Here is an 11,535-nt window from a genome sequence, read left to right as displayed (position 1 = left end):
CTCTCGAAACATATCACGGATATAGCAGTTCACACAGAGTTAGATTCCGAGATGACAACTCGTAGTCTTCCTTCTACACCCATATAAAATGCCATCGACAACAACACGCCTGACAACCTCTACATAAAAACCAGACCGTAAAGGTCTCGCTGGAAAACTAGTCATACAAACCTTAACACCAAGACGAACTACGAATGGCTTGATCCCTTCAACAAGGGTACGTCGGCAGCCGTCATAAGGCGCAGCCCCAATCTTATCGCGTTCTACTTTTAGAAGAGCAAGACCACTTACCACGGACCTTTTCGACCATAAATTCCGCCTAACTCACCTAACTTGCCTAACTTGCCAAGCCACTCGCTAGAACCTCACGCTAGAAGCTCATGGTTCTAACAAGCTGGGGGGGGGGGGGGGGGCTAACTGTTGGGGTCAAAATAGGTCACGACGGAATCAATGTCTGAAAGTCCGTAAAAATCGGCATGAACGTTTTTACGAAAAATAAATCTTCGGAAAAGATTTATTCTTACGAAGAGCCCTACGGAAGAAACACGAGACATCGGAGAAAAGCCCGAAAAAGGTTGCACGATCGCTACGTAGCGACCGAGCACACGTCCCGCTCGGTCGCTACGTAACGACCGAGCTCGAGCCAAGCTCGGTCGCTACGTAGCAACTGAGCGTCCGTCCCGCCCGGTCGCTACTTAGCGACCGAGTTCGAACCAAGCTCGGTCACTACGTAGCGACCGAGCTCGAGCTAAGCTCGGTCGCTACGTAGCGACCGAGCGTCCGTCCCGCTCGGTCGCTACGTAGTGACCGAGCTCGAGCCAAGCTCGGTCGCTACGTAGCGACTGAGCGTCCGTCCCGCTCGGTCGCTACGTGGCGCTCAAGCCAAGCTCGGTCGCTCGGTCGCTATGCAGCGACCGAGCGTCCGTCCCGCTCGGTCGCTACGTAGCGCTCAAGCCAAGCTCGGTCGCTACGTAGCGCTTAAGCCAAGCTCGGTCGCTACGTAGTGACCAAGCGTTCGTCCCGCTCGGTCGCTACGTAGCGAACGAGCGTGCGTTCCGTTCGGTCGCTACGTAGCGACCGAGCTTTTACAAAACATCGATACGACATGAATCCATGCATTCTTGTCTACCCTTCGATGATGTCTCCTGAAGACCGTAGCCATTTCATGTTTTCCGCCATTCGAAGTCATCATTCAAACTTTAGGATAAAAACCGCAGAAAGTTCATTTTTATCGAAAGAAGTCGTAATAAACGCTTCAAGTCGAAAGACGGCCCAAAGGGACCTAAGGCATGACTCGAAGCCCACCTTACGATTTCTTAACCAGCAGCCCGTAAACCGTGGGACGGTTTACGCTTGGTTTGCAAGGAAAGATAAATGTCAAGTTTCCGCAGATAAATACGAAATTTTGAAGATAATTACGAAGATCGGGAAAAATGGAATATCTCCATTTTTATGCTATGACGGCTTAAGGGAAGAAGGGGAAAAGCGTAAACCGACCTAGGAGCGAGTATATAAGGAGTCCTAGGCGAGAGGCATGAGGGACAACTTTTTAGACTCAGAACTCTCGGCACGTAGAAACTCTGAGGCATTATTCTCGACATGCTCCGTTTCCATGACTGGCACCCGATTACCAGACGAACGTGCACAAGCAGTTCGATCTCTTGGTTCACTCTTGAACTACATTCGGCTTGATCCTCGAGCTGCGAGTCAACTAGGTTTGAGCTTTTAGGCCGCTAGAACTAGGTAACTCGCTGACAGCTTTTGCGGCCAAAGCTTTTATGATCTCTTGTAATGATCGTAACGCTCTCTCGCGGACTCGAAATAAGATCTACTATTTTCTCTAAACTCGTTTGTTATCTTTTCATGATTTCTGCATATATTTGGTCACTTGCCGTTGGCTCTCACAGAGATCCGGGACCTCTGGGAAATTAGAGTTTTTCTAGTTTCCTAATTTAAACGTAAATCGACAGTGCGAATTTCGGTTCCCACAAGCTACATCACGTTTTCCTGTGTTGTTGATCTCTATTGTGCTCAAAATTAGGTGTTTTCCGCTTCTTAGTAACACGGCATTAACCTGATGTTTCGGGTTTGCGTGAGTCCGCCCAGGGAGACGTCCTGCCTCTCTTTTGATGGCGGTTGCGTTTTCCTCGACTTGGCCGTCCAGTCTCTTAATGTGTTCACTTAAAGCATCAAACTTCCTCATTAGCTCACTGTACATTATGTCTATCTTTCCATTCAGGTAAGTGGCCAATTTGCGATTTTCCGTGAAAGCTTGGTTTAGCCTAAACTTCGCTCTGCCTCAGCGAAGTTATCGGGGTTAGGGATAGGGTACTTATTTTTCGAGTTTGGATATCTACGAAATCTACTTGTTGTTCTAATTCAGATAGCATCGTAATTTTGGATAAAGTTATCGGGGTTAGGGATAGGGTACTTATTTTTCGAGTTTGGATATCTACGAAATCTACTAGTTGTTCTAATTCAGATAGGGTGTCATCGTCAATTTGGTAAATCCCAAATTGGTTATGTCCCTCAAGAGCGGAATGAAAAGAATCCAGAGATTCTTTGATTTTGGCTAAAGGTTACCCATCAATTGAGTCAACTCTCCTTCCTCACTCTACGTCCATCATTTCGTAAGATCTACCCGTAGCTACATTCTTGATCAGACGCCTTGCCTCTTCAGGGTTTCTGGTACTGAAGCTCCCTTCACTGACTGTGTCAAGCGTGATTTGGTAATGAAAGTTAATACCTCCGTAAAAGGTCTTAATGAGTTGTGGCTCTGAATAACAATGATGGTGACATTCAAGTTAGTAGCTCTTGAATCTCTCCCATGTGTTTTTGAATGATTCCCGTGAACCTTGACAGAAAGTGGAGATTTTCTTCATGACATCCCAGTAGTGCGTCTCATCGAAGAATTGATTGATGAAAGTACTCCTTATATCTCCTTCCAACAGGTCAACGATCCTGTTGGTAGTTGGTCTAGCCATTTTCTGGCGTCTCCTTCTAGGGAGAATGAAAAGAGTTTACAATGATTGTATTCGTCATCCATCATATCTTCTAGATACTCGATGTGATTGTGTGGATGCTGTGAGATGGTCCCACGGAAAGGGTTTTGACGTACTATGAATAAGTATTCGAGGCTAACCCCGGATTTCTTGGTATCATCTTTTGGTAGTTTAATGGCGGAACTATTGGAATAGGTCCTGCCAGGGTTTAAGTAGTCTTGCAAAGAAAATTTCCATTCATGATCTCTTTTTGAGATCGAATTAATTTGAACAAGGATTGCAGTCCCCTGTTCATTTATAATTTAGTTATTTTTGTTGCGTAGTTGACCTTTAGGTTCTCCTAGGACTACTCCCTTATTAGTATTATAGGTAAGAGAAAACTTACCTGCTTTCGGCGGGGTGTCGTCAATCGATGTTTGATGTGCGGTGTCGATCGATATTTATGTCGACTCATCGGTCGATGTTATTGCTATGTCGTCGATCGATGCCCAGCCGAAATCCATGTCCTCCATCTTGAAGTTCTTGTGCCAGCAAAAAATGAGAGAAAACTTTTAGCAAATTTAGTAACAAAATCTAGATTAAATCCTAAACTTAATCTAATGGTAATAAGAAAGAGTCTCCGGCAAAGGCGCCAAATTTGAAATCACTCAAATTACCCTAAGGAGTGAATTACTCTCTCAAATAAGAGGTTCGGATGTAGTACTTAGGGATCGAATCCACATAGACTCTAGGATTACACAATAGATTATGGTCTTGAAATAAATCAAGATTAAATGGTTTATAAGTTTTAAAGCAGTAAATGGATTGTTGAGCAAGTATATTGCTCGATTGAATTGTTCTGAGGTTGTTAACAATTGGGAGAAATAGCTAGATTCAGGTATATTCGCAGGTATGATAAGTAAAACTTACTTTGAGTTATTAGGGATTTATTGATATTAATTGTTCTAGAATTCAAACTAAGGTATAATCTATTTGATTGTCTAATTTGGATCTCGGAACTCCACTCTCGTATGTTAATCACGAGAAAGTGTCGATCGATAATTCTTTATGAATATCGATCGATACACCTTTCAAAATATCGATCGACAGGGCTATCGCTGCATTGATCGATACTTCTTCCAGAAAGCTTTACGGACGGGTTTGATTTGTATTCTCTAACTCACTAGATCGACTCTCGTCCGTATCTAGTCAGTTAGATCATACTAGTTAATTTCAGGTATTGAGTCAAGCAATGGCTTGATCCCAATTAATCCTAAGATCTAAGTTTAAAGGGTGATTAATCCTAAACTTAGCTTTAAGCATAACTAGATGAAAGAATTATATTTCTAAACACCCTAACAATTTCTATTTTATTTGATATCTACATGTCCATGCCGGTAAAAAAAAAGAGAATTTCTTATTTATATCTAATTCAATTTGCTGTTGTCAGTTTTACATTTATCAACCTATTTGAGAAACCTAAATCTAACAATAAGGATTACTCAGACATATTCATGAAACACATAGTTATGATGGTCTGAATAATACTTAAATAAAATGAGTAAATAGAGTAAGCAACAAAATAAATAAAAGCAAGAGAGTTCAAGATCTTCTCTGTTTTGCAGTGTTGATCTATCTCTCAAATTCTATGCTCTCCCCTTTCAATGGTGGCTTCTTGATTCCTCCAAACTAGGTCTAAAAAGGTCTCTAGGCAAGTCTGCCTCTAAAATGATACAAAACCCTAATAAATAGCCTAACAGGCGGCCAGAGACTTAAAATGTAATTATTGAAACTTTTGTGAAACTTTAATTCTTGTAATTTGTCATTAACATTCGGGTGGCTTCGTCGTCGATCGATATGAAGAGTTCACCATCGATTGATATTCCTTGGTGACTATTAGTCGATATTCTGACAAATAATCGACCATCCAGCAAAGCTTAGAAAGTCTCCAAATCACTCCAAATACATCATTTTCCAGTTAGTACATGAACCTGTAATTACTCTAAATAGACTCTATATAATAATAATATATCTTAAAACACTCATAAACCATAGTTAAAAATGGGTAAAATCCATGGTCTATCACCTATACAATAAAAAAATCAGATAAAAATAGATTCTTTTCTTTGGTTTAAGATCACTTTCGAAAAGTTTTCTCTAGAACCTGTCGAACAATCTGCGATAACCATTACAACTAAAATTGAAATAAAACGACTATATCTCTAATTACAAAAATCGGCAGAAAACAAAAATATCGTAGGAAACTTAAAAAAAACTACCATAATGAAACTATAATAGTAGAAAAAAGGTTCTAGCGCCGGTACTAAAAAAACACCAACACGAACATACAACTTTTTTTTTTCTCCTGTGACTGCTGCAAAGCCTAACAAAATTGGGTACATACTCATCCAATTCTCATTATAATACTTTTGACATAATAGTAGATTAATTTAAAAATACAAATAAAGGAATTCACAGACCCTTTAAATAGTAATTAATATTCGTTAGAAAAAAAAACCATGTATAGCAGTAAAAATTAACTAATCAACACAATAATAAGGCTAGAATCTTTCTAGGGCTTGACAACTCAGCATTTTAGAGACATACCGGAGTGACATGTCATTAGGTGAAAAAACTTGAAGAACCAATAAAATCATTTGTTTCTACACGTCATTTTTCTACTGCATGTTTATTCTTCTTTCCCGTTAACCATTGTCGGTCGATATAGTTTTAGGTTACGGCTCGCGAGAAAAGTGATAGAGATTTAACTCCAAATCGAAGTCCTGATTTGAGATTCTTCTTCGTCTGTATATCACGAATCTCTAGCCATAGCCCATATTTTTCTTCGTCTGTCTCTCAGTGTAATGTTCTGCGAGAAATTCGAGTCTCAGATGTGATCTGTCGGCGTCTATGGATGGTGTTGATTTGATTAGGGTTTTGTTGGAATTTATCTCTGCTCTACGCCTGCGACGACCAGGTTAATTTGGGTTTATGTCAATGTGCTTTCAAACAACTGCTATGTGGGCTTATATCAATCAATAGGTAGATTTTAGTTGAAACTCTTTTGGTATCTGTGAAAATCTGTAAAAGTTTGATCTAAAGCTCTGATCTTTGTTTGATAAACTGATTATATTGTCAAGTTCACCAATGTGACTGTTTCTGCCACCAGTACTTGTTGGATCCGAAAGTTGCTTGAAGTATATTGCTCCTTCCCTGTACAAGACTGCAATCACAGTGGCTCATACATTGATCTCTACGGTTACTACATATCTACTTTCCACCTCGGAAGAGACTCCCATTTTCAAAGATTGGGTAGTACTTTCATCTATTATGGCATTCCATGTGGTATAAAGATACAACTGATATGTTTTTGTTTTTGTAAGAACAGATCAATGGTTTGCAAACCCTGTACCGCCCACAAGATTGCGTCTGTCCTATGGTTTTTACTCGAGGAAGGTATACAAATATAAATTTCTAAACACTATTGTTTTGTCTTTTAATGTATTGAGTTGATTTTTATTTTATTGTTAGGACCAAAACTGACATAAAAAGTGAAATATGCATTGATGAGATAATAAGCCATCGATACAGTGGGATATCAGAAACAGTATTTACTGGATCTTTGCAAATTTCTAAAACTGGCGATGGTGTAGTTCGCTTGATGGAAGGAAATACATAAATAAGAGCTTAATGTTTCTTGGTAATGTCATCAATAAGCCAAGTGAAAGTTCAAAGCTAAGGTACTTTCTTACCCTTAAATTTGATTAGAAGTAACAAGAATACAGCTCAGCTCATTTTTGACATTCTTAATTATAGGGCACATATTCCGAATTGAGATAGTAAGCCCACTCGAAGTCTTCAGCTTGCGCTTGGTGGTAATTAATGCGATGACTTGCATTATATGCACTATGGTAACAGTGATAGCCTATGGATTTGACTCATTTTCATCCATAGTTTATAGGTGTTTTTACTAATAATTATTATATTATAGAGTCTATTTATTATATTTATAAGATCAGGAGTATTTTGGAGATAAGTGATGATTTTAGAGCATTTTGGAGATATTTGGAGCAAGCACCTGAGATGACTATCGAGCTCGACCATCGGTCGATATCGGAGAGAAAGAATCGATCGATACGCATGTTTTGGTATCGATCGACATCGAAGCGCGTAGAAAACCCGTTTGGTCACAGCCGACTTGAAGCCCAAGACTTCACCATTTTACAAGATTACCCCTGACGAGTTTTACCTTAATTATATAAGTTTTGCCGCCATGTTAGAGGCAAAGTGTGCTTTTATTGTTTTACTATTTTCACAGCAAATTTTTTAGGATTTTGATAGATTGGAGAGAAGATCCAAAGTTATAATTTGTGATTGGAACTCCATTAATATCTATTTACTATTCTAATGAAGTTTTCATACTAAACTGCTGCTATGAATTGCTTAGCCATGTCTGAGTAGTTCCATTGTTAGATTTTAGGGTTTAAATAGGTTAGGAGGGATTAGCCCCAACTATAGATTGCTGAGTTGTGATAATCATCTTTCGGATTGTTCATTAACGCATGTGTCTAGATTAGCTACCTAGAACATGCCCTTGGATTGATTGATAAAAGCGAGAGCTTTATTCTCATCCTGAAAACATTCTAATTGAACTATGTTTCTTGCTATGAGCAAGGCGAGAGATGATCTAGTGAGTTTAGTAAGCCATTATTCAACCTCGGCATAAAGCTTGACTAGAGCGCGTCGATCGATATCACACTTGAATAATCGATCGACGGTGCAAAAGGTGTATCTATCGATATTCCTATAGGATTATCGATCGACACTTTCTATTGATCAAAATATGAAAGTTGAGATCATTAGATCTAGTTAATAGACAAGTCAATACATGCGAGAGCTGATTGACTTGTTGATCAAAGTAGTTGAGCTTTACATTATCATGCATGCAACTCATTAGGCATCTGTAGGATTATAATTCCAATTTTCCTGAATAAAAACTCTAAGTCTAGCTATTTCGTTTTTAGGCACCAAAACCTAAACCAAGCTATTGAACAAACTCTTGTTCAATATAAAACTGCAATTTACATTTGAAAACTCTAAAACCATCTTCCTTAACAAATCATATTAGATTTCTTAGGTTCTCTAGCTCCCTGTGAATTCGATCCCTAAGTACTGCAACTCGATCTCTTATTTGAGAGAGTATAAATCACTCCTTATGGTAATTTGAGTGGTATCAAATTTGGCGCCATTGCCTGGGAGCTTTGTTCGCCTATTTGTCTAATTTTTGTGAAGTTTCTGACATAAAATTTTTTTTTCTTGGATTTTCAGGTACATGCCCAGCAGTACCAGAAGCAACAAGGTAACTCAACTGCTATTCTCACCAGATCTTGCAAGTTTGGAATGTTCGATCCGCAAGGAAGCGCGCTCCTCATCGACCGACAACAACACTCGTGTGTCGCTCGATTCTGCTCAACCACCGTCGACACAGACACCAGTCCCGTCGACCGATACTCGCTCACCACTATCGACCGACAACACTCACCTTCCGTCGACCGATATCTTTCATCCGACATCGATCGACATTCCATCCTGGACATCGATCGATACTGAGCAGCGAGACATGGTTGCGCCTTTGATACTTATACGCGATAACAATGGAGACCTGCATGACCAGGAGGGTCATCTGCATAATGCAGCAGGTCAGAGGATATATGCTCAGGGGGCTGAAATCCCTGAGCCTGATGCTACTGCTACAGGTACTACTTTACCTTTAGATGAGGCTGCGCAACCCAAAACGTTGGCTGACTACAACCGTTCAGATCGATACTACACCAACAAATCAGCCATCCTTCCTCCCACTATTGAGAGGGATTTTGAGTCGAAAGCGCAGTACTACACGCTTGTGGGACAGCTACCCTACCATGGATTATCCCACAAGCATCCTATGGACCATCTGGAGAGGTTCGAGGATCTGATTTCTGCTATTAGAGTCGAGGGAGTCTCTGAGGACTACCTGTTATGCAAGCTCTTCAGGTATTCACTTGCTGGAGAAGCTCTGCATTGGCTCAAGCTGTTACAACCAGGATCTCTTAAATCCTGGAGCGACATCAAGAATGCATTCTTATGCAATTTCTTTGATGAAGCGCGCGCTGAAGACTTGAGGAGCAAGATTGCTACATTCACTCAGGAGCCTGCAAAATCATTCAGAGGCTCTTGGATCAGATTCAAGTCTTACCAGAGAGACTGTCCACACCACAGATTCAATGAAGTACAACTGCTCAGTACTTTCTACAGAGGCATTGCGGTGCAGTACCAGATGGCTCTTGATGCTTCCAGCAATGGAAACTTCAACACCAGGAATCCAGAGGAGGCAGTCAAGGTTATTGAAAACCTAGCATCCAGCAACAGCACCAAGAACATTGATTTTGAGAGGAAAAGATCTGCCACCATCCTTGGGAATGATCAGATGGATGAGGTGAAGGCAAAACTGGACAGTGTTCACAAGCTTCTCAGGAAACAAGTTAGCTATGTTGAAGATGCAGAAGCAGTAGAGGGTAAAGCAGAGGAAGAGGAGGTGAACTACATTGGTGGAACTGGATTCCAAGGTTCTGGAAACCAGGGTGGAAACAGAAACTCTTATGGAAATAGGAGTAATTTCAACCAAAATTCACAGTACCAGAAACCCTACAACAACAACTACAACAACAACATGAATTATGGAAGTTCCTACTACCAGAAGCCACTGCCGCCTACTCAAAAGAGCAAGATTGAAGAGATGCTCGATAGGGTTCTTGAGGCACAACAACGAATGACAGTGGACTTCAATGGGAAGATAGATTCTGTCTACACCAACCTGAACACAAAGTTTGAGACTTTGAGCACTCATGTGAAGAAGATGGAGATGCAGGTTGTGTAGACAGAATAGGCTGTTAAGAGGCAGGAAGCCTCAACAAGAGGAGTAGGGGATGATGTGATGAAACACCACTTAATGCCATCATTGAGGATGACTTTTGGCAAGTGGTGAAGGAAGAGAAGCTCCGAGAAGGAGATTTCGAGTTAGAAAGTTTGATGAGTTTCGGCGGATCGCAATGGTGTTGATCGACGCCAGACCTCAAACATCGATCGACATAGACAAGTCCAAATCGATCGACAGGAACTCTAAAGCATCGATCGATGACGCCTACAAAGTCAACCGCGTCTTGCAATGCTGTGAAGATTCTAACTCACGAGGAGTTCGCTGCAAAACACCCACATCCGCCCAGCCCTGTTAACATCTGAATCGATCGACATGCCAACAACAACATTGATCGACACTCAGAGGCGAGAATCGATCGACAACCTCCAGCACCTATCGATCAACGAGCCCCTATTACCTACCGAGTGCAGATGCCGAAGATAGATGTTGCACGACTTAACGCACTCAGGCCCAAACCCAAACCTTCAAAATACCCACCAGAGCCCGTCAGGACACCTTCAGATGATGGAGAGGATCCTATGGAAGAGGATAGGGTTCCTACTGGAAGAATCTTAAGAAGAAGAAAGGAAAAAGTGGCGAAACATCTGAAGAAGGGGGCTAATGAAAAGGAAAAGAAAAACTTCTGAAAGAGAGTCTTCAGGATTCCTCTACATAAGCCATTCGAAGAGGCTTATTATACCCACATATTGTGGATGTTCTTCAGAGAAACCAGAGAGAAAGAAGAAGACATCAAGAGAATGTTCTGTGAAGCTAGAGAAAAGATAAGGATGAAGATTACATTGAAGAAGAGTGATCCTGGGCAATTTGCAATACCATGCACGGTGAAGGGTATTGAATTCCCACATGCCTTGTGCGACACAGGAGAATCAGTCAGCATCCTACCTAGGGTTATGGCAGACCATCTGGGTCTGTAGGTGGAGCCTGCGCAGGAATTGTTCACTTTTGTGGATTGTTTTCAGAGGAACTCAGGAGGAATTGTGAGAGACCTAGAGGTGCAGATTGGTAATGCCCTAGTTCTAGTTGATTTCCATGTTCTGGACATCAAGTTAAATTGGAACTCTTCTCTACTACTTGGGAGAGCTTTCTTGTCAACAGTGGGAGCAGTGTGCAGCTTGCAAACCAACCAGTTGTGTCTAACACTCATCGATCCTAATGCCCACTATGACCCTATCCCAGTCAAGAAGCCACATACAATCTTCAGAAGAATCAATGATCCAGAAATCATTGCAGCTTGCCACTGTGGAGCCGAGTACAAAACTGACTACTCAGCATCGATCGACACTCATCCCGTTGCATCGATCGACAACGGCGACCCAAAATCGACTGACGCAGAAGGAGACAAATCGGTCGACACTTGTCCAGATGAGTGGGAGAACGACTACTACAACCCCATTATTGCCGCTTACACCAGACATAATATGCATACAGACGAGTATGATGAAGACTATGAGGAGGAACGAGCTACTGAGTATAGAGCCATCCTTGATGAGGAAGATAAACTCTTACATCATTCCTCTTGGAAAAGGAATGCACCATCGATCGACATGACAAGCTGGCCATCGATCGACACTCAACCTC

The 11,535-nt window shown here is 41.3% G+C and overlaps 1 protein-coding gene across 1 annotated transcript; it reads left to right on the top strand.

Moving 5' to 3' along the window:
- Nucleotides 1–5,663: 5,663 nt before the first annotated feature.
- On the top strand, nt 5,664–7,038 carry LOC111210339. The gene is made up of 5 exons (XM_022710650.2): nt 5,664–5,958; nt 6,151–6,293; nt 6,370–6,437; nt 6,513–6,721; nt 6,798–7,038. Exons 1-4 carry the CDS (start codon nt 5,892–5,894, stop codon nt 6,658–6,660), a joined length of 426 nt encoding a protein of 141 aa, XP_022566371.1. The 5' UTR covers nt 5,664–5,891; the 3' UTR covers nt 6,661–6,721; nt 6,798–7,038.
- Nucleotides 7,039–11,535: the final 4,497 nt, after the last annotated feature.

The sequence above is a fragment of the Brassica napus genome, chromosome C1, assembly GCF_020379485.1.
Source record: "Brassica napus cultivar Da-Ae chromosome C1, Da-Ae, whole genome shotgun sequence".
In the NCBI taxonomy this organism is placed as follows: Eukaryota; Viridiplantae; Streptophyta; class Magnoliopsida; order Brassicales; family Brassicaceae; genus Brassica; species Brassica napus.
Note: the sequence above shows the minus strand (reverse complement) of the source record. Positions and strands in the feature narration are given on the sequence as shown.